The sequence below is a fragment of the Phoca vitulina genome, unplaced genomic scaffold (assembly GCF_004348235.1).
Source record: "Phoca vitulina isolate PV1807 unplaced genomic scaffold, GSC_HSeal_1.0 scaffold11, whole genome shotgun sequence".
Lineage (NCBI taxonomy): Eukaryota > Metazoa > Chordata > Mammalia > Carnivora > Phocidae > Phoca > Phoca vitulina.
The window spans coordinates 39,885,099-39,911,511 of NW_022589714.1; the positions used below are offsets into that span (position 1 = coordinate 39,885,099).

A 26,413-nucleotide genomic window follows, 5' to 3' on the forward strand; every position below is an offset into this window, starting at 1 on the left:
CAGGGAGGACTGCGAACAGGCGGCTGCCATGTTGAATAGGATGGTCAAGGAAGGTGACCTGTGAAGACTTGTAAGAGGTGAGGGAGTGCTCCGGGAAGCTGCCAGGCTACAGCGAAAGCAAAGGGCATGGCCAGCATGCTTGAGGAAAGCCAGCGTTGCTGCGCAGAGTGAGAGTAGTAGGAGGTGGGCTTAGGAGGTGGCGTCACCAGAGGATGCACCTGCGTCTAGCTGAGACGGGGAAGGCCCGGGCCCGAGGGGCGCAGGAGCGGGTGGGGTACGGGCCACCAGCTGCAGGGACGAGGTCGGGGAAGCGGTGGGTTTCCAGCCGCGCCGTCGTCAGCGTCCGGAGGCTAATGCCGTGCTCGCAGCTCGCCCCGCCCACTCGCAGGCGCTGCCTCCGGGGGGTTGGCCGAGTCACGTGACCGCGAGCGGGCGCCCCCTGGCGCCGGGAGGGGCGTGGCGGCGGCGGCGGCGGCGGGATGGCGGCGGCTGCCGTGGCCGGAGCGCGGGAAAGCGGGGAGCCGGGCCAGCCGGGCCAGCCGGGCCGCCGGGCCCTGTACTTCTGCGGGAGCGTCCGCGGCGGGCGCGAGGACCGGGCGCTGTACGGGCGGATCGTGTCGCGGCTGCGGCGCTTCGGGGCGGTGCTCACGGAGCACGTGGCGGCCGCCGAGCTGGGCGCGCGCGGTGAGGCGGGCGGCGGGGCGCGGTGAGGCGGGCCGGTCCCGCCCGGCTACCGAGATTGCACTCCCCCCTCCCCCCGCCCCCGCGGCGGCCGTCCGACAGCCGGCCGCGCGTCCCTCTGGCCCGGAGCCGGTCCCCTCCTGCCCAGCCGGGAAAGGGAGCCGGGGCTCGGACAGCGGGGGTCCCAGTGAGCTTGCGGTGGGAGCCCGGTCTCCGCATTCAGTTGTTCTCTGGACCTTGATTCTTTCCTGGAGAACTTTCTTCCCCTCTTTCCAGGGACGGAGCAGGGAGGAGCAGAATGGGAATGAATGGGGCAGCTGCAGTTCCCGCCTCACCCGCAGGCATCTGCTCCCCCACCTAAGACAGAGCTTATCCTCCTGCTTCCCCCTTGGCGGTCAAGGTATCCGCCCTCTCTTGGACCCCGAGGACCCCAGGTTTCACCACCACCATCTCTCTCATGCCCTCTCATCAGGCTGTTACTTCCTGACTGCTGGGTCTTTCTAAAGCGCCGCTTTGATTAGTTTTCGTCTGGAATCTCCGCGCGTCTTCTAGTCTGAAAGTTGTGCTTGAACTCTTGTACTTCTGCTCAGAAAACCTTTAAGTGCTTTCCCCTCGCCAGCCCCAGGAGCGGATCCAGGATTTGTGGGACCTAATGCAGTTTTGGAGACCTCTTTAAAAAGGTGTGATGTAGTTTTTGGAATGTTGGTGAGGTTGGAGTCCAGAGCCTGCTGCCAAGAAGGAGTTCTTGAAATGTCTTTGGTGCAGAAAGGTGATTTTATTAAGGTGCGGGGACAGGAGCCCGTGGGCAGAAAGAGCTGCTGCCCTGGGGTTTTGAGGAATGGCTGATTATATACCTGAGAATGGGGGGAGGTAAGGAGAAAGGAAGGTGTCCAAGAGGACTTTGATATGCTGAAGAAGATATTGGAGGCCTTGCCCTTGTCAAGCTAAGGTGGTTTCCCCTTTAGCAAAGCATTAAGACTGTTGGGAGCTTCCTGGAGGAATGTTATACCCTGCCTGCAAGTATTTGTCAATGGGCTGCAGGTTAAGGACATTTAATTTTTACCTGCATTTCCTTTACCTTTGTGTCCCACATCACTGTGGAGGGGAGGGTGATGCTAGGGCTCTGGAAAATGGAGTGATGGGTCTCTGGAAGTTAGGTTATTGATACGAATGCTTTTTTCTTGTAAATTACTAAGACATTGGTAAACTGAGGGAAGGCTCCTGTCCTGCAGGACTGTGATCTCTATTAGTTCACCCTTTGTGTTTCCCTTCCCCTGGCTCTAGGGCAGCCGGGAGTGCCTGAGGAAGGTCACACGGATCCCGCCCGGGAGTGGGGCGGGGGTTGCCCTGTGTCAGCTTGTGCTTTGTCTTCAGCTTGCCTTCTGCTCCCTCATCAGATGAAATCACAAAGCAAAATTGCTAGGGCGCTGGAAAGGGCCCTCCAAGTGCAGGGCCCTGAAGCTTAAGGTTCGTTGGTTTCAGGGCATGTCCTGTCCACGCCCCCCACCCAGTGGTACTGGAACTTTAGTGTGCTCGAATGTCATCTGAGGGAACTTGTTTAAAATGCAGGCTCACATAGCAGTCTGGGGTGAAGGCTTAGGATGTATTTTTTTTTTTTAGATTTTATTTATTTGAGAGAGAGAGACAGAGATAGTGAGACAGAGAGCACAAATGGGGAGGAGAGGGAGAAGCAGGCTCCCCACAGAGCAGGGAGCCCAGTGCGGGACTCGATCCCAGGACCCTGGGATCATGACCTGAGCCGAAGGCAGACGCTTAACCGACTGAGCCACCCAGGCGCCCGGATGTATTTTTAACAAGCTCTCTGGGGATTCTGCTCTGATGTGGGCAGTAACATTTCATCAAGCCAGAACTGAGGGCCTTATCCTCTGACCCCAGGAAGAGCCTCTCCTCTACCTTCCTTCCCACCGCCTCCTACTGGTCGTGCATTGTATTCCCGCACTGGTGCTCGAAGTCTGGTGGGGCTCCCAATCGCCTGGAGAGCCCTTGGGGCAGCCGGGTGTCCTGTCAAGCGTTCAGCTGATGCAGCACCCACCAAACCTTGCGAGCCGCTCAGCTAGACTCTGGTTGTTCATCTCCTCTCCATCTCTGATCCCTGACCCACAGTGAGGGAACAGTCCTTCCCGTAGTCTCCTCTGTGCCCCTCATCTGGCCCTAATCACGCCCCCCCTGGAAGTTTTCTTGTGGCTATATTCTGTTTCATCCCTTGCCTGGAGCCTCAGTGTTGGGTGGGTCCTCGGAGGTCATCTAGCATGCCTTCCCCCCTCGCTGAGCAGGACAGACAGAGGGATGGTGAGGGCACAGGAGAGGTACTGAGTGCTGAGGACCAGGCAGCGGCTTGGCCTTGACCAGCTTTTCTTCCTCCACAGGGGAAGAGGCTGCTGGGGGTGACAGGCTCATCCATGAGCGGGACCTGGCCTGGCTGCAGGAGGCAGATGGTGAGTGGTCCCCCCTCCTACCCACAAACTCCTCTGGGATGTTAGATCCCCTGGACACGCCTGTCGTCCACACCAGGGAGGGAGTTCCCTTCTCACCACGCCCAGACTCTGTCATCTGTCCCTTAACAAGCCCCAGATATTGAGCCACGGTCTCTTATTTCTTCCCAGTGGTGGTGGCAGAAGTGACCCAGCCATCGTTGGGTGTGGGCTACGAGCTGGGCCGGGCCGTGGCCCTCAATAAGCGGATCCTGTGCCTCTTCCGTCCACAGTCTGGCCGAGGTGAGCGCTCCAAGCCCTGGGTTGCCCCTCCTCCCACCCCAGCCTTCTGCAGACCCAGCCCTGGGGGGCTCTGAGGACAGTGCCTATCCCCAAAACGGGACAGGGCAGGGAGCAGAGAGGGGGAACGTGGATGGAAGGAACCTTCACCTCCCTCCACCCTTCTCAGTGCTTTCAGCCATGATCCGGGGAGCAGCAGATGGCTCGAGGTTCCAGGTGTTGGACTACGAGGAGGGCCAGGTGGAGGCCATGCTGGATCAATACTTTGAGGGTGACCCTTCCTAGCAGATGGCTGCCTCCCCTGACCCAACTGCTTGATTTAACCCCACTTTGTTAATTCTTCTAATCCCAGACTCTGCCCTAGTACCCTTCCTACCTCTTAGCCCCACTACCAAATTAAAAGGTATGTTTAAAATTCTACCTATGTCGTCTATATGAGTGATGGGGCGGAATAGGTCCTCAGGAATATCATTTTCTTTCCTGCTTCACTTCAAGATGTAGAGAGACCCGTTAACATTCTGTAGGCCCCCAAGAGAGAGTACTTCCTAATGCCCTCAGACTCATGCCAGGAACGTTCAAGAGTTTGAGGAAGGCTGGCCCAGAGGGTGGCCGTTTCTCGGTCTCCTCTGACGCTGGGTGGGGTTCTGGGACAAATGGGCAGGCCTGCACCTGGCCCTGGACCATGCGGACCTTCATTTCCCTTTGTCCAGCTTAGGTCAAATGGGTCTGCTTTGGGCCTTCTCGGAGAACACAAGCGTCTGTAGGTCTAAAAGAAAAGGGAAGAATGAGGGTTGGGGGTATACAGAGGCAGCGGGGAGCTGACACTAGCCTTTGGGGACGCAGCTGCGCAGCCTGCTTCCAGAGAAGGATGTGGAAAAAAGTTTATTCGGTAAACAGAAGGTACTGCAGACACTGGGAATCGCCTCCCCCAACAATGGCAGGAAGGGGCGACCTCCCCCGCTCGGCCCCCAGGACTCTGGGGTGGCTCCACGTGTTCCCTGTGTCCTGCCCCTCAGTCGTAGGCCTCATCATCCTCCTCGTCACCGAAGAAGAAAGTGTCTCGGTCCAGGTTCTCGGACTCCTCGTCATAGGAAAAGCTGTCGTTGTCCAGCTCCTCATCAAACTCGTCCTGCTGCCACTCGGGCACATCATCCTCCTCATCCTCCTCCTCATCCACCTCCAGCCCAGAGGAGCCCTGGGGCCTAGGGAGGGAGGGAGCCACTCTCAGCCTGAGGCGAAGCCACGCATCTCCCACACCCCTGCCTCCCACACCCCTGCGGCGGCTCTGCCCACCCTACTCACTGACTGCCAGGCACGTTGGATCCTTTCGCCTCTCGGGTCTCTAACGATGGGCTCTGCAGACCGACCCGGAAGTCCTGGCGAGGAGCCGGGGAGATGTGGGAAGTCGGAGAGTAGAGGAGTACCTGGGCCTCTGCCCAGCATTCCTTCACCCACCGTTCTCTGCCGGCCTCCTAGGGGCGCCCCCCCGCCACAGAGATTCTCCCAGCTCCTCTCCCTCCCTCATCCTGGGACTCCACAGTCCCAAGCCTGCACGTCACGGAACTCCAGGGGACATGGGTCGTGCCGGTGAGGCACCCCGCCCTTGTGCTTCAGGAGCTAACAGTGTATGTTCCTGTCCTATCTACCCAAGTTATTTACTCCTCTGTAAGCTCCCTGAGGGCAGGACTCCTTGTTCAGACACAACATCAGTGTATTAGAGCTGGGAAGGACCTCAGTGGATCCCCATCCCAACGTTCCCACTTGGGAAGTATGGAAAAGTTCCCCAAGTGATTCTGATGAGCAAGCATCTGGGCAAATACCCTTGATGTGGGCTGACTCTATTTTGTAGCACTTGCCAGGTGGTTACGTGGCAGAGCCCAGCCACATCCGGCAGGCTGACCTAGGAGCTGGGATGCACGCCCAGGTCTCCAAACAGCCGCCTTTCCTCTTGCATCCCCCCAGAGCAGGGGCTGTGCTGGGCCCAGGAGGCCCAGGGTTGGGCCGCATACCTGGGTAGAATGCTGCAGGATAGCCAGCAGCCTCTCCTGGATCCTCCGGAGCAGCTCCAGGCCGGTGCTGAGGCAGTCGGCACGCAGGAGGCGCAGGGACAAGGCCAGGTCTCCGCACCGCAGCAGCGTCTCCTCTGCAGAGGGGGCAGGGCACAGGGGCTCCCTTGCTCCTTCTGTTCCTCCCTTCAAACACCTACTGAACATCTACCAAGTCCTACCCACACCTACCAGGCAGGGCTCTAGACTAGACATTCCATGGGGCCTCCATCCCAGTGGACAGGGGCAGATGGTAATCGAACAGGTCAGGTGAAGGCCTGTGCCCTTAGGCACCTACGGCAAGTACCACATCCCTTCATACCTGAATTTTAAAAGGCTGGTCACATAAGGCTGTGAAGGAGGGGGAGGAGGACTGGGGTGGGGGTGCCACTTTGCCCACTGTTTGCTGGGAGGGGATGCTGCGGGGGTGGACAGGCAGGGGAAAGGAGTGTGCGAGCGGGGGACCAGGCCGCACCGAGGAGTATCTGCAGGGCGTTGGTATGCAGCTCCAGGTTCTCGGTCTGCTGCTCCACCACGTCCATGTACTCCGTGCCCTGATTGTAGAAGCTGTACACGCAGGCGTAGGCCAGCACCTGCGGGAGCCCGAGTCGGCCTTTCCTTGCTGAGCCTCGGCACCGCCCTCTCCCCGCTGCCTCATTCCGTCCGTCCCCGGGGGTTAGAGGCCAGCGGCCGGGCCCGCCAGAACCCCTTGGTACATCCCCCCCGCCCCAGCCCCCACCACCTTGCGGGCCTGCTCCAGTCCCCGGCAGGCGTCACTGAGGAAGGTGAAGGATCTGGGGGGTGGCACCTCGTGGATGGCAGACACGCGGTTCCGCAGGCTCACGGCGAACTCCTGTGTAGGGCGAGGCGGATCAGCGCCACCCACCCGATTCAGATCTGGGGCCCCTGCCCTGCCGTCCACCCCAGCCCTCTGACCACCTCACCCACACAACCGTTTCCTCCCAGCTCACCCGGGCCTGGTGATGGAAAGTACATCTCTCGTTATAGTCCTGAAACCGCTTCTCCTGGCGAGCTGCTCTGCTTACCTGGTAAGGACAGGTGGAGAGGGAGGGCTCTTGGGTGCTTTCCTGGGCAGGATGGGGCGAACACACAAGGCACCCCGCATGCAGGCCTTCGGACTCTTCACCCAGATCTTTTCATTTAATCCTAACTCCGTGAAGTAGGTCACATTACTCTCCCCCTCTGCAGGGGAGGATGCCGAGGCGTGGGCAAGGAAACTGGCCCAAAGCCACCTACTAAGCAGGGGTGCCAGGCTCTGACGCGAGGGACAGGCTCTGCTCTGCTCTGGCTTGGTGCCTCGGAGAATGCACACACCTCCCAGGACAGAACTCCCAGCGCCTGTAGGCCCAGGTGGCTTCTGTCTTCACATGGAGCCTCCGTCCCAATAGCTCAGGACACAGAACCCTCTCTGCCCAGGCCTGCAGCCACATCCCATCCTGGCTGCCCTTGGGCCCCCTGGCCCTGGCCCCGGCCCCTTACCATGGCGGAGCAGTTGTAGTAGTCTTTGTGATTTGGCTTCCAGGACTTGAGGCAGCGCCAGCAAAATCCGTGGTTGCATTTGGCACAGGTCATACTATGGAGGAAGCTGGCTGGTCAGAGGGCTGCAGGCCCCACCGAACCTGCCCTGGCCCCTCCGGGCCCTGACAGTCTCTTTAACCTTACTAACCTCTAGTGAGCGCACCCTCGCTTCCGAGCCCCATGTGGTGCAGACTTTAAAGCAGGGCAAGGAGCGTTAAGGTGCAGGCGTCACCGGAGGGCGCCACGCTGGGGGTGGTGAGTGACTGCCCTCCTTCGCTCAGCCCTCTGGGAAGCCCCATGGGCCCTCCGCACCACCAGGCCTCCCACCCTCTCCCGTGCCCTCTGACCCCACCAATGCCCGCAGTAACCCCTCTTACTGCAGACACCCCTCGTTCTTCTCAATGGGAGCCTGGCAGCTGGGACAGCGCTTGGAGATGAGCTTGGCCAGGTGCTTGCTCTGGGCCTCCACGCTCATGCCGTCGTAGTAGCCGCCGTCGTCGACCCACTGGGACATGTGGCCACAGCTGGCAGGGTAGTGCGCCTAGAGAGGGGGCGGGGAGGTCACGGCTGAGCCCTGAGCCCTGGCCAAAGGTGGCGCCACGGGTGTGCAAGGCAGGGAGGTCGCATGTGGAGGACTGCAGGGGGAGGAACAGAGCTCGACCCGGTGGCAGAGGGGAGGACAAGGCAGAGTGTGTGAGTGTGTGAGTGGGGGGGCGCGGAGAGGGGTGCTGGCAAGGGCAGGGCTGGGCAGGCACCCACCTCAGGGAAACTACAGTTGAAGCAGGAGGCCCAGCCACACTTGGAGCAGGTGGTCCCACAGCCCAGGCCCTGGCGGCACAGGATGCGGTCGCAGCCCTGGGGGTTGGTGCACCAGGTCAGGTTGGAGCAGCTCTCCACGTAGCCACGCAGGAGGGCCTTCTCGTACTGTGGGGACATAGGCGCCACCAGGTGAGGGCACGGCTCTCCAGGACGCCACACCTCTGTAACCACCACCCCTCCCCACCCACCCTCTGCACGCCAGTCCACTCCCTGGGGCCTGTCCCTCTGGCTGCACGTGGCGGCCTCCCGCAGAAGAGGGGCTACCTTGGAAATGACGTCTGGTGAGGAGACAATGGCCCGGATAAAGGCTCCCGTGGGCTGCGCAGGGCAGTCAGCAATGGGGCAGGTGCAATTCAACACAAGGTTCTGCTCAATCCGAGTTGTCAGATACTCATTCCAGCAAGACTGGGCGGGGGGAGGGGAAGGAGAGGCTGCTCAGGGACAGCAGGGATGCAGTACAGGACGCCGGTGTCCTGGTAACTCACCTCGCACCCATCCCCGACAATATGGAACGCCAGAAACAAGCCTGCTCTGGACCCATCTCAAAATGGACCCTAACCTTTCTGGCTTCTATGGGTTTTCCTGGGATTGGCCCAAATCACAGTTGCCTTCGAGAATGTGTGGGTCGGGATGGTGGCCTCATTTTAATTATTGCTGGGATGGACATGGAGAGAATGGGTAAAAGAATCAAGAAAAAGGAGATGATTCAAGTGCTAAGAAAGATCTGGAGAAAGCAAGAAGGTCAGAGAGGGAGGCCTAGGGCAGTAGGGCGCCTTTTCCCCCACCCGGTGGCTGGCCTTGGACGCCGTGAACGCTTCTGTGGCCTCTCCTCCCAGCTCCATCTGCTCACCTGGTCCCTGGGTGCTCCCATCTCCCCAGACTCAGCCTCTTCTCCACAAAACAGCCTTGCCCACTGCATCCCCCCAATCCCAGTCACCAGTGTTGGAAGCCTCACATCTCTCAATCCTTTTCTAGCTCCCACGTCACTGCACCACCCTAAACCAGGCCCTTATCCCCCCACCCCTAAATTGCGGCAGGAGCTTGTCCCCATAAATGGTCTTCCTACCCCGATCCCTCCTCCATGCAATCCACTTGGTTCAGGCGTGATCAGCAGCCTGAGCCTCCTAAAATACCCCATTAATGACTCCCTTCCTTCACACTGCCGACTGCAGAGCTTTCCAAGATGACGCATCTAGACCCCGGGAGACTGCATGAATCCGTATCAGTGGTACCAAAGTTCCAGGGTAAATGAAAAGTGCCTTACCAGACTATGTTTACTCAAAGCAAAGTACTAAACAGAACAAAACCCTTTTTATAGTGAAACAAACTCAGGTAAACTGGGAAGTTGAATGCAGAATTCCTGCATTTTTAAGATAAAACAGGAAAACGCTCCAAATTCAGACCGCACACTTGCAGGCACATGGGGTCCCTTATGGCCTAGAGGCTAAAGGCTGGCTTCTCAGTTTGGAGCCCATCCCACTTCCCTAAGGAGCCCCTCTGCTGTGGGCTTGTTCTAGCTTCTGCTGTCCTCCCTGTCTGGCCGGCCTGGAATGCAGTCTCCAGCCTGTATCCCCCTCCTGCCCCTGCCAACCCTGCCTGTCACTCAAGGTCACACACAAAAGCCTCCTGGGACAGCCCCAAGCCCCAGGATTTCCCTTCTCTGAGTTCCCTTGCATTTCGCTGTGCTGCTCAGCTGTGACTTATTCACAGGCTCCTCCTTGGCTGGGACTTGTCCAGTGAGCCTGTTTTCCCCAGGCTCCCTGTCTCTACAACTCCACAGGGGTGTCTGTGCAGCTCGGCACCCTGGGCCTGCTTCTCTTTCCCTGCAGGACACTAGCCAGGCCTCTCCACTTAATTCCAAATTCCCCCGTCCAGTCTCAGACAGGTGTCCAACAAGAAGCTCAAACTTCACATGGCCAGAACAGACTGAATTCCCCTTCGAAAACCTGCCCTCCACACTGCGCCCCAGCCCCCATCTTGCTCAACTCAGCGGATGACACATCTCATCCGCCCAGATGCTCAGGTCAGAAATCCAAGAAGCACCTTTGATTCCCTTGTCCTAAGTCCCCATGTTGCCTCCACCGAGCCCTGTCAGCTCTGCCTCTTGATACTGTACCCCAACCCGTCCACTTCTCTCTTCACCCCTGACCCTGGGCCAAACTCCCACCACCTCCGGGCTCTTGGTACAACAGTCTCCCGATGGGTGCCCCTGCTTCCACACTTGATCCGCCCAAGCCCTTCTTCCACACGCAGTGATCTTTTCAAAAATATAAATCAGATCCTTCCTATCACTCCCCTGCTTAACCCCACCATGGCTTTCCGTAAAGTCAAGCCCACCGTCTGTCAATCCCAACCCAATTGGGCCCCTGTGTCCCTCCCAAATCTCTCCCTCAGCTGTCCCACCACGTCACTGCTTTAGCCACCAGGCTCAGCTTCTTCGCACTCACTGTCCCCTCTGTCTGCCACACTCTTCCCCTAGATCGTCACCTCCTCAGGATGGCCCTCCCTGACCTCCCCAGTCTTAAGTCCCCGACAGGCCCCTCCCCCAGTCCTCACCTCGGTCACTTCCTATGACGTGACCCTGTTGTATTTCCTTCCTGCACTTGTCATGAGAGTGTGAGGGAGGGCCCTGGGGCAAGACCGCCCAAGTCCAAATCCTGGCCTTGGGCAGGTGACTTCTCCAGGCGCCTCCATCTGTCTCCAGCAAAATGGCGACAGTAAAAATACCTACCTCACACAACTACCACGGAAATTAAGCAAGGTAACGCATGTATCACAGCGGAATGGCCCAGAACGCATCCCCCATAAGTATGAGCTGCTGGTATTATTAGCTCTTGGGTTATTTCTTGCTTGGATTTCCCCACCTCCTCATACAGCAGCATCCAGTGCTGTGCACACAGTGAGTTCGTGACAAATATTAGTTGAATGATAAAGTGAAAGTGGAAAGGAAATAATTAAGAACCTGGAAAAAGGGAGCACAGGCAACAGTGTGAGAAGAGTAAGCTGAAGCCGAGAAAAAGGGAGGGAGAAAAAGTACCCATATACATGCATGTCAGCGCTCACGTCCCAGATCACCCACCCCTGCGGAGACGCTGTTGGCAGAGGCCGCTAGATTCATGGCAACAAGCGTGCTTGTCCTGTTAAGTTGAGGTATTTGGGCCTGGCACCAGTTCTAAGAACTGTGAGGCAGGGAATACGCGACACTCCGCACCCCGGTTCCCTGCACCTCGGCCCCTCTCCGCCGTCACTGAGGACCGCTCACTCCCCCGTCTACAGCCTGCTCTGCTCCGCTTCACGGTGGCAACACCTGGCTTCCCATAATTCCCTCTACTTCTGTGCTATTCTCTGGTTTACACCATTTCTTTTCATTTTTATATTCAGTGAGAATATATGGTAAGTGCTGATGTTCTGAGATAGACTTGGTGATAAGAAAACCATAAACCTACTGTCATTAGCAATTTAATAACATTTCTCATTTATAAAGTGCCTTGATGTATGGTTTACGTGTGTGCGTTATCTATCTACCTATCTGTTGTTCTCAAACTTGGCTGAACACTGGAATCACCTGAGTTTTTAAAACTCCAGATGCCTAGGGCACCTGGGTGGCTCAGTCAGTTAAGCGTCCTACTCTTGGTTTTGGCTCAGGTCATGATCTCAGGGTCATGGGATCAGCCCCGCATGGAACTCTGTGCTCAGCGTGGAATCTGCTTGAGATTCTCTCTCGACCTGTCCCTCTGCCCCTCCCCCTGCTTGTGCTCTAAATAAATAAATAAATAAATAAATAAATAAATAAATAAAATCTTAAAAAAAGAAAAATAGGGGCACCTGGGTGGCTCAGTCGGTTAAGCGTCTGATTCTTGATTTTGGCTCAGGTCATGACCTCAGGGTCATGGGATCGAGCCCTGCATCGGGTTCTGTGCTCAGCATGGAGTCTGTTTGTCCCTCTCCCCGCCTCTTCTCTTTCTCAAATAAATAAATAAATAAATAAATAAATAAAATCGTAAAAAATAATAAAATAGGGGCACCTGGGTGGCTCAGTCGTTAAGCGGCTGCCTTTGGCTCAGGTCATGATCCCAGGGTCCTGGGATTGAGCCCCGCATCGGGCTCCCTGCTCTGCGAGAAGCCTGCTTCTCCCTCTCCCACTCCCCCTGCTTGTGTTCCCTCTCTCAGTGTGTCTCTCTCTGTCAAATAAATAAATAAGATCTTAAAAATAAATAAAATAAAATAAAAAATTTAAAAATGTAAAAAAAAATTAAACTCCAGATGCCTGGATTTCACCCCGAGATTCTGATTTAATTGGTCTGGGTTACAGTTTGAGCATGAGGATTCTTTTCTTTTTTTTTTTAAGGGTGGGGGAAAGGGCAGAGAGAGAATCCCAAGCAGGCTCCACGCCCAGCATGGAGCCCAATGCGGGGCTCGATCTCACAACCCTGAGATCATGACCTGAGCCAAAATCAAGAGTCGGATGCTCAACTGACTGAGGCACCCAGGCACCCCGAGCAAGAGGATTTTTTAAAAGCTCCCAGTGATTATAATATACAGTAAAGTTTTACAGCCACTGATACATTATTGCTGGATCCTGGCAACCACTCCCCAGATTGTTGAAGCTGGTGGCACCACTTACAGATGACAAAACCAGTTTGAGAGTGACTAAGTGGTCTGTCCAACATTGCCCTGGCTAGGAAATGGCAGTGCTGGGGTAGAACCCCAGAGCTGCCAGGGAACCGTGTTGAAGGTGGAAAGCCAGCGGCAGGCGAGAAGCAGGCGGGCCTCACCTTACAGCAGTAGTGCATGCAGCAGAGGGAGGGCAAGTCGTCGTCGGGCTCCAGCGGGCTGACACATACAGGGCAGTGGTCAGGGCGGGAAGGGGCGGCCCGGGCCTGGGGGACGCACAGCCCAGCCGCCAACAACAGGGGCTCGGGGTTATCGCTGTAGCTCTGCAGCAGCTGTTCAGCACCCCAGTGGGAATGAGCCAAAAGGTGCTGAGCCACATCTGGCTCTAGGTTCAGCGTCTCCTGCACCTGCCGTACCGTCTGCTCCATCAACCCTTCGACCTCCTGGGGGCTCATGGTGCGGCCTGCAGGCAGCTGGAGAGATGCCAGGGCAACTACAGCTTCCGGGCTTGAGGGTAGAGAAGAGGCAGCAATCAGTCTCCCTGCCCTGCTTATCTACTAAACAAACCCCACCCCGGCCCTCAGCTCCCCATTTGTGCACCCCTGCTTGTGTGTGCTTAACCAGCCTCAGGATGACCACCCAAACCCACTGTCAGAGCGCGGCTCTCCACAGAAGCATCTGTAAGTGAGGGCTGGGGCTGGCTGTCACTGTGATTTCGGGCACTCCAGGAATCTGGTGGGCAGGGATCAGGATGCTAAGTGTGCACAGGATCCCCACAGTGGATGGGATAATCCCACTGTAAACCCCACCCCAAACACCAACAGTCCATCTGGTGAGAAACCGGAGTCTGCAGCCTTACTACTCAAAGTATGGGCCAAGGACCAGCAGCCTGAGTACCACAGGGAGCTCTACTGACTCAGGATCTGCCTTTTAATGAGACCCCCCCCCACCCCATGATGTGTATGCAAATGATTCCTCTAGAGAACTCACTTTACACACGGTGCCAAAACATACTTCTTGTGAACTGGATGTGACGGGGCAAGCTTTAGGGTGCCAGCTAATTAGGGGGATCCTATGGCAAATTCCTCTGTGGAACACGCTTCTTGAAAACTAGAGTTTGTACATTTCACGGAACAAAGTGCATCATCAGCACTCAGTACATATCTGTATGATATTTCATTTTTGCTTAGAACGAGAGGCATCTACACAGGAGCTTATGTGTCTGGGTCCCTTGTATAAGGACTGGCTCTCAGGGGATGGGGACAGCAAGGCCCCCAATTAGGAAGGCAGAGAAGGGGGTGCCAGTGCTGACAAGGGAATGAGGACTAGCAAAGTGGGAGAAATTACAGAGGCAGGGAAAACAGGGTAAGACAAAGAGAAAAATGAGGCATCTTTCCACAAAAGAGCCTAACTTTGGCACTAAACCTCCTCCTGTGTCACTGCAGGGCCATCTGTCCTGGGGAGCCCAACCCTCCCTGCTGGCTTGGAGCCCCTGCAGCTGGGGAACGGGACCGAGGATGGCTACCTAGGCTTGGAGGTCTTGGTGGTCTGGTTGCCACAGAAGGGGACCTCTGCCTGACCCCGGCAAGGCCCCGTAGGCTCTGGGGTGGCATACATCAGGATCTGGGGCCGGTCGTCGCGCCGTTCCACGTAGCCCTGGCCCAGGAGGTGGAGGATGCAAGAAAGGACATCTGTACTGGTACAGGCCACGCCTCCTGCAACAGTGCAGCCCAGGCTTCCGGGGGGATTTGGACCCTTCTGCCAGGCCTCCAGCACCTGGATGGGAGAAGAGGAAACAGGCAGGCCACTTTTACCTAAAGGAGCTAGCCTGCCGGGGTTCAATGCTCAGCTCTTCCACTTACTAGCTGTGTGACTATGGATGCGTTACTAACTCTCATGCCTCACTTTTCTTCTCTGTCAAACGAGAGTAACAGTAAATAATAATAATAATAATAATAATAGTAATACCACCACCCTCACTTATCCCATAAGATTGTTGTGCAGATTAAATGACTTAATCATGCTAACTCTTGGAATAGGGCCTGGCACATGGTGAACACTCATGTCTCATCTCTACTTTCTAACTAAGCGCCCTGTCAGGAAGAGAAAACCCAGATGCAAATGTCACCCTACGAGGTCTTGTACTGAGAATGTTTACCTTCTCTTGTGATGATCCCTGGCTCTAAGCCCCAACCCTGAGCCTGACTCTCTCCCTCCCTTAACTCCACGGTCCCCTCGGCCTACCAGACAAACCAGCTGATCGATATGGAGGCCCTTTTCCCCATGGGCTTTGAGAATACGGACAAGAAGACAGCTCAAGAGGTTCCTCTTCTGTTCCAGAGTTCGGCCCTCATCCTTCTCGACATTCAGGTACGTCTGCGGAGGTATCAGCCACAGGGCCTCCCCAGAGCGCCGGGACCCAGGCGTCCGAAGCCGCAGCACACCTGGAACTCACTCCCAGTCAGCACCCGAGGAGGGGAAGGGAGAGGTGAATGGCGGCAAAGGGGAGCCCATTCATTCCCTACCACACGCCCACCATGAGCACCCCACCCTGTAGGAGCAGCGGCACAGCCCAGCCCCCGCTGACCTACCCCTGTGTGGAAAGCCCTGACCCTCATGCAGGATCAAAGGGCCATTGTCTGAGGTGAGGGGCAGAAGTGCCTGGAGCAGTAGTTCTGGGGTGAGGTCAGAATTCTTCAACAGAGTCTCTACAGACACCTCCTGGTGAGGAGAAACAGGGCCAGTCAGGAGTAGATAGTCAGGGGAAAGGAAAATAAGAGGGGCGAAGGATGGAAGAAGGGGCAGTTTAGGAGAACAGTGACAGACAGGGGGAAGAGAACAGAGAGAGAGGCTGAGGAGCTGAGGCACCTCTGTCTGATTGAAATGCAACAGCAACCACATCTGCACGGTGGACACATGCAGGGTCTGGTCCCCAAACTGCAGCTCAGCCCGGCCCAGCCACGTCCACTGCAGCCGCCGATGGGGTCCCATGTCCAGGACTGGATGATTCTGACCTGGGAGAGCAGGGAAGAGAAGAGGAGAGACAAAGAGGAGGGGAAGCGAGGGGGTTAGAGGCTGAGGCCAGGGTGTACTATTAGTTAAGCTCTGTTCCTGCTGATGTCTGTGGGGAGGAGGGCCCCCACTGAAGTGACTTGTCAAGCTTCCAGAGCTCAGCCTCCTCTGTTTCTGCCTCCCTGCTGAGCCACAGGTATCTGGGAGCCCACCCTGTGCCTCGCCCCACACCAGGCAGGTTCCATGAAAGAAACACCAGAGAGGAGAGACCTGGGTTTTGCCCTCAAGGAGCTGACGGTTTTTAAAGACCCACTAGGCTGTGTCTCTTCCTCCTCCTGTGTCACAACTCAGGCAAGACGAGCCTGGATGTTCACTCATACTAGAAAGCAAGGATGCTGTCAAAGGCAGAGAATATCAAAAGGAGACAATCTGAGAGGTGCTCTCTGGCCAAAGATGGGACAGTTTGAACATCAAGAAGATAACATCTGCGCTGGATTGAAACACATGAAATATTTTAAAATTCATGAGTTCATAATGACATATTTTTTTTTAAAAAGACCACATTGGTTATCTCTTTGGAGGATGCTGGAGGAACCAACACATTATTTTGAAAACTGGTTAAAAATAAGGGGGAGGAGGAGAGAATCAAGCCTCTCCAGTACCAACCGTACTTCAGGGTAACCAAAAAGTTGCCGAGAGGAAGTGTGTCTTCATAGAGAAAACGTTCCAGCTGATATGTGAAGAAGGTATGACAAAACTAGAATGGCGCAATCTGTCCGCCCTAATGAAATGACAGAGCTAAGCAATGGTAACGAGTGACCGCCTCGTGAACAGCTGACAGGAAACTATTATATAATGTACAGATCAGACTTGCAACACTGAAATCCACTGACCCATCTTACAACATCCCAGAGACAGGTGGAAGTACACACTACCACCTATGAAGTGCTCTTGCCCCAGAAATCACACCCAAATTGGAATCAACTTCCACATCTAAGTATCTGTTTTCCAGAAATGAGAGACAGAGGAACAGGCCAGAGGACACCATGTGGATATGGTCAGCAAAATCCGGCCTGTGCACAATTCTGTGTGGCGAACAATCCAGTTTCCTCCACAGACAATTGTTAAGGGGGCAAAAACGGAAAGCAGGACCTATAGATTAATGGAGACGGAAGATAGAGCTCAATCAAATGCAAGGTGTGGGCTTTGTGTGGATCCCCAATAAGCAAAAAACTAATTTTGAAAACTTGAGAAAACGGGGGAAATATGGACACTTTGCTGTTTGATATTAGGAACTGTTATTAATTTCTCAAAGTTTGATCACTGTAGTGTCCTTGCTTTTAAAAATAAAATCCTTAATCCTTTAAATTGGAGAACTGGGTAAAGTGGGTGGGGGTACAGAAGAAATGAGATTGGCCATGAACTGACCCATGTTGGTACACTGGAGTTTATTCTGTCTACTTTTTTTTTTTTTTTTTAATATTTATTTATTTAGAGAGGGAGAGAGAGCGCACACAAAAGGAAAGGGAGAAGCAGACTCCCCGCTGAGCAGGGAGTCCAATGTGGGGCTCGATCCCAGGACCCTGGGATCATGACCTGAGCTGAAGGCAGATGCTCAATTGACTGAACTGCCCAGGCGCCCCACATTCTGTCTACTTCTGTGTACATCTGAAATTTATCATAATAAAAAATTTTTAAATGAGAGTGAAGGTAAGCCATTCTCAAAAACTGATGAAGTTTTCCACCAATACTCCCTCAATGAAGAGACTTCTAAAGGATATACTTAAGGAGACTGAACTCAGAAAGAAGGATCAAGATGCAAAAGGATTAGTGACGGAAGCAACTAGTATGATAGCAAATCTAAACATCAACTGAATAGGACAATAATAATAATGACTCTTTAGAAAGTAGGAAAAAAAAGATAATCCTAAAGTATCAAACAACAATAACAATTAAGATGGGAGTGAGAACTGCAGTTAAAATTTTCTATGGTCCTGGGACGTCCGGGTGGCTCAGTCAGTTAAGTGTCTGCCTTTGGCTCAGGTCATGATCCCAGGGTCCTAGGATTGAGTCCCTCATCTGGCTCTCGGCTCAGTGGGGAGCCTGCTTCTCCCTCTCACTCTCCGTGTTCTCCCACTCTCTCTCTCTCAAATAAATAAATAAAATCGTAAAAAAAAAAGATTTTCTATGGTCCTTTTATTGCTCAGGAAGGTGGGAGAGTGATATTAACAAGTCAAACATACAGGTTACAAACATTAGGGTCATCAACTACAAAAACAGAATGTGTGACTTCCCAAACTGGTAGACACAAAGAAAAGAATTAAAAAAGATCAATCCAAAAGAAGAGAAAAAAATGCACAAAAACCCAAGGTAGAAACATATCTACAAAGGTGTTCAATTTATTATTCTTCTTTTAACTGTACATGTGTTTTCTATATTCTTTTGTGTATATGAAATAACTAAAATTTAAAATTATAAGAAAGGTAAACTAAAATGTAAGAGTTTAGCAATAAAAGCCAAATATATCATTTACTCATACTAATTATAAACAGGCTAAGATTGACAACTCAAAAGGAGAGATTGTTAGGTTGAATAAAAAACAAATTCTAGGTATTTATAAGACACCTGCCTAAAGTAAGAGTAAGGCAAAGACAAAAGTAAATGATACTGGGGGAAATTCTGATGAGAGCGGAATATAGGCATCGTTTGGAAGTATCTCCCCAACAGACTGCTTATTAATAGTGGCAAGGGGAAAATATTAACTATATAGTAGGAAATCAAACTACCTCTTGATCAGGTTGTCAAAAATCACATCACAAAAGAGGAGCAGATGGAAATTGTGTGCTTCCAAATGAAACACACAGAGGACATAATGTCACTTACTTAGGATTCTGGCCCAGAATGTATCACCTGAATCTAATTATGAGGAAATGTACAAATATAAAATGAAAAACGTTTAGAAAATTTTAAATGGCTATATTCTCCAAGGGTGTCAATGTTGTAAAACACAAAAAAAGGCTAAGGAATTCTTCCACATTAAGGAGACTAAAGACATGACAACTAAATATAATAGATGATCCTAGCCTGGATGCTGTCCTGGACTAAAAAATAACAGACATTATGGAGTCACTTGACAAAATCGGAACGTGAAAAATAGATTTAAAGTATTACACCAATGTTAAATTTTTGAAACTGATAAATGAACTATTATTATGTAAGAGAGCACCATGATTCTCAGGAAATATATACCCAAGTATTTAGAGGCAACAGGCCAGCATATATACAATTTATTCTCAGTGGTTCAAGGGGAAAAAATGTGTGTGTGTGTGTGTATGTGTGTGTATGCACACACACAAATACACATTCTATAAATGTATATATACACAAAGAGCAAATGATAAAAGGAAACAGGGCAAAATGTTAACAAAAGGTAAACTTGTATAAAGAGTATGTGAGGGTTCCTGGGGCACCTGGGTGGCTCAGTCAGTTAAGTGTCTGCCTTTGGCTCAGGTCATGATCTCTGCTGCTCAGCCGGGCGTCTGCTTCTCCCTCTGCCTCCCTCTGCACCTCACCCATCTTGTGCTCTCTCTCTCTCTCAAACAAAGTCTTTAAAAAAAAAGAGTATATGAGTGTTCTTTGTATTATTCTTACCATTTTTCTGTAAATTTGAAATTATTTCCAAATAAAAAAAAATTTTAAGTAAAAGGATAACTGAATTGTCCACCTAAAATTGTTAAAATGGAGGAGCACCTGGCTGGCTCAGTCAGTGGAGCATATGACTCTTGAACTCAGGGTTGTAAGTCGAGCCCCACGTTGGGTGTAGAGATTACTTAAAAATAAAATCTTAAAAAATGGTTAAATGGCAAATTTTATATTCATCTTTCACCACAATAAAAGAAACCCAAAAGAATTATCATTCTCCCCTGACAAGGTAAAAGGATAGAAAGATATCCTGGAAAAACCCTAACCAAAGAAAACTGGTATATTATTAACACCAGATAAAAATAGACTTTGAGAGAAAAAGCCTTACTAGAAAGAAAGAAGGTCATTTCATAATAATAAAGTTTAATTAAGATTTTAAACCTGCATAGTCCATTATGGTAGCCACATGTGGGTATTTAAACTGGTTAAAGTAAATAAAATTAAACACTCAATTCCTCAGTCGAACTAGTCACATTTCAGTAGCCACAAATGACCATCATACTGAAGAGTGCAGAAAATAACTTTTCCATCACTGCAGAAAGTTCTACTGGACAACACTGTCAAATGATTTGAAACTTTTATCTAAACTTTATTTTATTTTTTAAGAGATTTTATTTATTTACTTGAGAGAGAGAGAGAGAGTGGTGTGTTGGTGGGGAGGAGCAGAGGGAGAGGGACAAGCAGACTCCCCCCTGAGCATGAAGCCCAACACAGGGATTGATCCCATGACCCCAAGATCATGACTTAAGCCAAAACCAAGAGTTGGATGCCTAACTGACTGAGCCATCCAGGCGCCTCTATCTAAACTTTAATTTTGAGAGAGAGAGAGAGAGTGCGAGCTCGTGGGGGGGGGGGGGGAGGGAGAGAGAGAGAATCTTAAGCAGCGTGGAGCCCAAAGAGTGGCTCAATCTCACAACCCTGAGATCATGACTTAAGTCAAAATCAAGAGTTCGGATGCTTAACCAACTGAGCCACCCACCAGGTACCCCTAAACTTTTATCTAACAACATAGTCAAAAAATATATAAAGCAATGCTGACCTGATGAAAAGTTTAAAAATTCACTATCGGGGTGCCTGGGTGGCTCAGTCGGTTAAGCGGCTGCCTTCAGCTTAGATTATGATCCCAGGGTCCTGGGATCGAGCCCCAACTCGGGCTCCCTGCTCAGCAGGGAGTCTGCTTCTCCCTCTGCCCCTCCCCCTAGGTCATACTTGGGCGCGCTCTCTCTCAAATAAATAAATAATCTTTTTAAAAATTCACTATCATAATGATAGATCTTAATACACCTCTCTCAGTAATAGATCAAGCAGACAAAAATGAGTAAGGTTACAGAAAATTTGAAGAATACAATGAACAAAGTCAATTTAGTGGAATGTGTGTAAAAGCCTTTAAACAGCAGCTGAAGAATACACATTCTTCTTAATCACACATGGAACACTTACAAAATCTGACCATCTACTAGGCCATAAAGGAAGTCTCAAGACATTGCAAAAATTTAGAATCAAAGAAACCACGTTCTTTAGCCACAATGGAATGAGGTCTGAAATCTAAAACAAAAAGACAACTAAATGAAGAAAAACTGGTTTGGGAATTTTAAAATAGACTCATAAAAAAGTAACAGATCAAAACAGAAATAATAATGGAAATTAGAATATTCTCAGAACTAAAAAAATACTAAATACACACAGCATAATAAAAATTTAGGCAACATCCCAAATGTCCATCAACAGCAGAAAGGGTAAAGATATTCATACAATGGGAAGGAATCCACAATACAAAGAACAAAGTAATGATACAACTGCCAACCCAGAGAGCCCTGCAGACATTACACCCACTGGAAGAAACTGCACACAGCAGAGTATATACCCTATTATTCCGTTTATATGTTGTTCAAATACAGACAAGAATCTACGGTGATAAAAGGAAGAACAATGGTTTCTCTTGGAAAAACACACTAACTAGAAAGGGACATGAAGCAAGAAGTCTGGGGTGCTGGAAATGCTCTGGGGCTGGTTATGGGAGGATATGTGTATATAAAATTCATTAAGTCATAATTAAGACTTGTGTACTTGACTGAAAACTATACCACAAGAAAAACAAATCTAAAAAACAAAAACACCCGAAACTGAATGCAGCTAAAGTAATGTTGAGAGGAAAATGAATAGCCTTAAACATTTTTACTTGGAAAGAAGCCTAAAAAGGGTAAAAATTAAGTAAGCATGCAACTTGAAGTTAGAAAAAGAAAAATGGAACAAATTCATACAAAAGTGAAGGCAATGATGAGAGACATTAAGAAAGATCTAACTCACCTTTTCCCCCTTCCCTAGGAGACTGCTGTCCCTAGAGACCATTTTTCTTCCTATCTACGCATTCCTGTCCACAGGTCCTCTCCTCTTCCTCTCCTGCCACCCCAAATCTCACCCCAATCTCCAATTGCCTGTCCCTATCTCCTCACTCTGGCTGTAGAAATTGGAGAAGCGGTCAAGGGCATCACAGAATTCAGTGGGAAGGCACTTTCTGGGATGGTACAGGTAGCAGAGTGGGGAGACCGGCCAGCAGCGTGGTGACAGGACCAGTATGGAAACTGTTGGACTCGAATCTTCGATAAATAGTTCTTTCTCAGCCTCCTCTTCCTCTGCTTCCTCCTGAGAGACAGAAGGATTTCAAGGGCTCTTGGGCTCCCTTCTTTGGTCTAGTCTTTCGCTCTCCTATTCACCCACTCATTTCCCTTGCTCTTACCTCCTCTTCTTCCAGGCCCTGTTCCTCCTCATTCTCCTGCTCCAAGAGCAGCTTGTCGAGCTGCTGGAGCTGGTAGACGTGAAACTGGCGTTGCAGCTCCTCGGAGGTGCTCAGGCTGAGCAGCATCTGCTGGGGGAGGCGGTTGGGGAAGCAGAGGCCGATCTGCTCCAGCACAGCCCCCTCCAGCCAGCTCGAGCCCAAGCTCAGGAGACGGTCTGCCATGTAGTGCCTGCAGCACACGCAGAGCAGGGCCGAGCCTCAGTGCGGCGGCAGCTCGGCCCGGCCCCGCTGCCTGCCCCTCCAGAATGTAGGTTCCTCTGTCACGGCAGGCTTGGGTCACAGGCCCTGCCTCCCCTCTCCCTCCCTACTCCCTTTCCACCAGTGCCTCGGCCATCTTTGTATCTTAATCTCTCCTCTCCACTGCCTCCTCCCCCCTCTTCCCACCAAGACTCAAACCTTCACCCTCTCTAGACTCCAGGCCTCCCCTCCCCTACCTCTCAGACTTGCACTCACTGGTAGAAGTGCTCAAAAGTAGTGGCCAGCTCCAGGCCAGAAAGGACCATGATGGGCTCCAGGTGCCGCTGAAGCCGCCCCAGCATTTCCACTCCAGGGGCTCCGCCAACCAGGCCACCCTGGATCTGCTGGTCGATGTGCCTGGCAAACTGCTCACTTATCTGGGGGCAATGGAAAGGGCACCGGCCAAGCATGAAGAGGGCGTGGAGCAGGAGAGTGGGGGGTGAGAGGAGGTGAGAGGCGAGCTTGCACCGGGTGACCGGGTGACCAGGAGGCTGGTGGTACTCACGTGGGCAGCGGTGAGGAAGGACTGCTGGAGCAAGGCGCCTGAAAAGCCACTGCGCAGAGCCAGCGTGAAGGCTGCCCGAGGCCCAAAGAGCTCTGAGCCTGCTCTCTGCAAATGCTCATAGAGTTTACAGTATCGAGGCACAAAGTTGGGGGCCCTCCAGGCTGCGGCCAGGAACCTGCTGACCTGAGAAGGGAGAAGGAACAGCAGATTCAGGAGGTTGGCTGCCCCGCACCCACCCCCGCCACCCCCCCGCCCGACTGCAGCTTCCTTGCTCTCACCTGCTCCTGCACCACGCTCAGCCAGCACTGCGTTATGTTCCTCAGGCTGCTGCTTGGAAGGGCTGCTGAGGGCCCGGGGCTCCGATCCCGGCCCTTACTGTTCTTGCTGACTGTGGAGACAGAGGGCAAGGGAAGTGGCTTGGTCTCAGCCCTGGAGTGGACCCAGGGGTCTTGAGTACTGACCCCTGGAAAGGCCCAGAGTGAAGCAGTCAGAGAGAGTAAGATCCAAGACGGGGAGAAGCCAGCTCAACAGGCCGTTGCTGGGACTTACTGGGCCGACTGGATGGCTCAGGAGAAGGCCCAGGCGGGGGCTCCACATGCACCAGCAAGTGACAAAGGCGACGAACTCGAGAGGCAAAGGATGCTGCTCGACTCAGTGGGTTCTGAGAGCTCTCCCTTTGCTCTAAGTACTGATCCAGCAGCCATCCCAGGGAGCTCACACCCTCCTCATCTAAAAGAAGACAGGTCAGAAACAGGTGATGGGAAATAGGGAGACAGAGAGCCCAGGAAGAGGAGAGAGAAGGCCCAATTACACAAAAAGGTCTGGGGGGCAGCCGGGCCGAGGCTTACTTCAGCTGGAGTCTGGGTGGGTGTTAACTGGGTGGGGGTGGGGTGGAGGAGAGGATTCAAATACCAGAGTCTCAGGGAGCAGTCTCTGGGGCAGGAAGGAGAGGAACACTGAGGCGACAGGCCTTCAGGGATAAAGACGGACCAAGAGAACCAAGATGTGATCACTCAGGTGATCCCTGGGAATCATTACGAGGGGCTGGTTAGTGCGGCCAGGGGTCGGGATGGTTACCAGGGGAGGTGATGTTCTGCACCAGGGGGCTGACCAGGGCCTCCCAGCAGGTCTTGCCCAATGCTTGGGCGGCCTCGTCATCAGGGAGGAAGCGATCAGCAAAATTCTGCTCGTGGCGCAGAACCCTGGTGAGTCTGGGAATAAGGAAAGTGTGGTCAAGGGTCGAAGACACAAGTTTCCCTGCGGCCTCCACTCAAGTGCAGTCAGCTCCCACTCTCACTGTGCTTGGTCCCGTACCCAGCTTGCTGCCATCAGCGCACACTTGCCCCCGTGCCCTCTTCCCCTCGTGTCCTAGCTGCTGCCTCACCTTTCAGACTCCTGCAGAAGTCTCCCACCACCTACTTTTTTTTTTTTTTTTTTAAGATTTTATTTATTTGAGAGAGAGAAACAGTGAGTGGGAGAGAGAGGGAGAAAGAATCTGAAACAGACTCCACGCTGAGCACAGAGCCCAACGCGGGGCTCGGTCCCATGACTGTGAGATCATGACCTGAGCCAAAACCAAGAGTCCGATGCCCAGCCGACTGAGCCGCCGAGGCGCCCCTCCCACCAGCTACTGCTGCACAGTGTCCTCCTGCTGTGTTAACCTCCCCTCCCTCTCCTCCACCGGGCCCGCTGCCTGCTCCACCCACCGGGGACAGAGCTGGAGGAGGCGCCTGCGGTCCTCCGCTATGTCCTGGCTCCAGGCTTGTGCCCGAATGGTATAGAAGAGACACGTCCGTCGGCACAGCTGCTCCCGGAACAGTGGCCAGAAAGTGGGCTTGGGGCCCAGCACCTCCACGCCTCGGACCCGGGTGTCGATGCCGCCCTGTAACACGCACAGACTTGTCTACCACCTAAGCCACCCAGCCACCAAGCACTACCAAAAAAAAAAAAGAAGCCAGGCCTCAGGTCCTGAGTTCCCCGGAGGCACGTGAGACATTCCCACATCTCTGGAACTCAACGGGCTCCTGGGCCATCCCCCCAGCAGATGCATGGCCTGGGCCTGGCCCCCCCATGCTGGGGGAGGCAATCACTATGAAGACCCTGTGCCACCCCGTGATCCCCAGCTCAGCCTCTTCCCTCACCCTACCTGCTGGCAGCGCTTTATGCGGATCTGGATGATGGGCCAGAAGCGGTTCAGGTTCTCCAGGAGGACCACCCGGCTGGCGGAGGGCATCACATTCACCTGACAGCGTAGGGGAGAAGGAGAGAGGACTGTCACCTCCGGCAGTGGGGGTGGAGGGACTACTGTCGGCAACCGCATCTTGGGATGGTGTGCGCGCTTCCCTTCTGCACTGAGCCCACAGACCCGCGCAAACGTGCACGCCAAACTCTGCTCTCACTGCTTAGGAGGCAAAGCCTGCCTGGGGGAAGGAACGTGGGAATCCTCCAGGGACTGAGTCCTTTAAAGGAGGTCCTGGGACAGAAGGATGGGGAGTGAGGTCAAGGCGGGGGGCACCAGGGTCCCCACCGTGTTGAGCTCAGTGCTGATGCAGCTGGCGCTGTCGCCCCCAAACACCACCACCCTGGCCGGCATGTAGCTTGAGTCCTCACTGGCCACGAGCAAAGTCAGCTGCCTGGGAGAGGAGAAAACAGTTAGAACTGGGGCCCTGGCCTTTGTTCAAAATGACTTCAAGCCACCACTTCCTCCTCAGCCTGCTGTCCCTCTGCTGCCTCCTTAAGTGTCAGTCTTCCCCTGAGCCTCTGCTTTCCTCTTATCTTCCCCCAAAGTGACTTTATTTAAAACCATAGTTTCAATCAAAAACTAATACCCTAATGACTCTAAATCCACATCTCTACCCTAGACGGCTCTTCTCAGCTTTCATGCTGTGTACCAGACATTTCCATGTCACACCCCACAGGCACCTCAAAGTCAGCATGCCCAAGTGGAAGCATCATCCATCCACAGAAGTCTGCTCCTCTTCCTACATCCCTCTTGGGAAGAAAACTGCCATCTCCCTAGAGAGCTCTGTCACTGTGACTTCTGCTCACCGCTTCCCTCATGTCAACGGCGCATCCTGGAGATTCTGGTCCTCGAGATGTGTCAGTCCGCCACCCCTTCACTATTCCCATTCCCTCTGCCTAACTGAACACATTCGTTTCTCAATGAGACCACCGCATAAACCTTCCAACTCTCTGGCCTCCAACCCAAACTCCCATAATCGCCAGGGTGACTTTTCTTTTTTTTTTTTTTTTTAAGATTTTATTTATTTATTTGATAAAGAGAGACAGCACAAGCAGGGGGAGAGGCAGAGGGAGAAGCAGACTCCCCACTGAGGAGGGAGCCCAACATGGGGCTCGATCCCAGGATCCTGGGATCATGACCTGAGCCGAAGGCAGATGCTTAACCAATTGAGCCACCCAGGTGCTCCAAGAGTGACTTTTCTAAATAATAATAAAAAAATCTAGTTTTGTCTCTTCTCTTCTTAAAAATCCTTCAGTGGCTCCCCCAGTTTTGGAATAAAGCTCAAACTTCTTAGTTCACAAAACTCTCTGTGGTCTGGCTCTGCCTAGTTTTCTGGCTTTGTCTCCTGCCATTTCACGACACACACCCTACATTCCAGCCAAACACAGTCATTTAAACTTCCCCCAAACACATCGTTGTGTTTCTTATTTCCATTTTGCACATATGCTGTCCCTCTGCCTGGGCTAGCCACTGCCCTCTCTTTATGTA

General features: G+C 52.7%; 2 protein-coding genes across 4 annotated transcripts in view; one reads left to right on the forward strand and one right to left on the reverse strand.

Annotated features, from left to right (window-relative positions):
* Window positions 1-461: 461 nt before the first annotated feature.
* DNPH1 (2'-deoxynucleoside 5'-phosphate N-hydrolase 1) lies at window positions 462-4,223 on the forward strand. The gene is made up of 4 exons (XM_032409786.1): window positions 462-684; window positions 3,069-3,137; window positions 3,306-3,416; window positions 3,583-4,223. Exons 1-4 carry the CDS (start codon window positions 480-482, stop codon window positions 3,696-3,698), a joined length of 501 nt encoding a protein of 166 aa, XP_032265677.1. The 5' UTR covers window positions 462-479; the 3' UTR covers window positions 3,699-4,223.
* Window positions 4,224-4,275: 52 nt separating this feature from the next.
* Window positions 4,276-26,413, reverse strand: part of CUL9 (cullin 9) — a 36,381-nt gene continuing 14,243 nt past the window's right edge. For all 3 annotated transcript variants that reach the window (XM_032409785.1, XM_032409784.1, XM_032409783.1), the window contains 25 exons: window positions 25,211-25,316; window positions 24,830-24,925; window positions 24,390-24,565; window positions 23,761-23,894; window positions 23,233-23,412; window positions 22,962-23,071; window positions 22,684-22,866; window positions 22,395-22,555; window positions 21,882-22,110; window positions 21,598-21,787; window positions 15,299-15,444; window positions 15,022-15,151; window positions 14,675-14,874; window positions 13,956-14,206; window positions 12,592-12,937; window positions 8,081-8,221; window positions 7,757-7,921; window positions 7,375-7,538; window positions 6,959-7,052; window positions 6,430-6,504; window positions 6,201-6,311; window positions 5,934-6,051; window positions 5,423-5,556; window positions 4,716-4,789; window positions 4,276-4,615 (listed from right to left, as the gene is read on the reverse strand). In XM_032409785.1, the coding sequence (XP_032265676.1) occupies window positions 4,426-4,615; window positions 4,716-4,789; window positions 5,423-5,556; window positions 5,934-6,051; window positions 6,201-6,311; window positions 6,430-6,504; window positions 6,959-7,052; window positions 7,375-7,538; window positions 7,757-7,921; window positions 8,081-8,221; window positions 12,592-12,937; window positions 13,956-14,206; window positions 14,675-14,874; window positions 15,022-15,151; window positions 15,299-15,444; window positions 21,598-21,787; window positions 21,882-22,110; window positions 22,395-22,555; window positions 22,684-22,866; window positions 22,962-23,071; window positions 23,233-23,412; window positions 23,761-23,894; window positions 24,390-24,565; window positions 24,830-24,925; window positions 25,211-25,316 (3,904 nt within the window). In that variant the 3' untranslated portion in view covers window positions 4,276-4,425. The remainder of the gene's footprint in view (window positions 4,616-4,715; window positions 4,790-5,422; window positions 5,557-5,933; window positions 6,052-6,200; window positions 6,312-6,429; window positions 6,505-6,958; window positions 7,053-7,374; window positions 7,539-7,756; window positions 7,922-8,080; window positions 8,222-12,591; window positions 12,938-13,955; window positions 14,207-14,674; window positions 14,875-15,021; window positions 15,152-15,298; window positions 15,445-21,597; window positions 21,788-21,881; window positions 22,111-22,394; window positions 22,556-22,683; window positions 22,867-22,961; window positions 23,072-23,232; window positions 23,413-23,760; window positions 23,895-24,389; window positions 24,566-24,829; window positions 24,926-25,210; window positions 25,317-26,413) is intronic.

Excerpts from the sequence above, each read along its gene's own strand:
- DNPH1 (XM_032409786.1), top strand. The coding sequence starts at position 480 with ATGGCGGCGGCTGCCGTGGCCGGAGCGCGGGAAAGCGGGGAGCCGGGC. Across the intron at positions 685-3,068 it reads CGCCGAGCTGGGCGCGCGCG|GGGAAGAGGCTGCTGGGGGT; the intron begins GTGAGGCGGGCG and ends CTTCCTCCACAG. Across the intron at positions 3,417-3,582 it reads CCGTCCACAGTCTGGCCGAG|TGCTTTCAGCCATGATCCGG; the intron begins GTGAGCGCTCCA and ends CACCCTTCTCAG.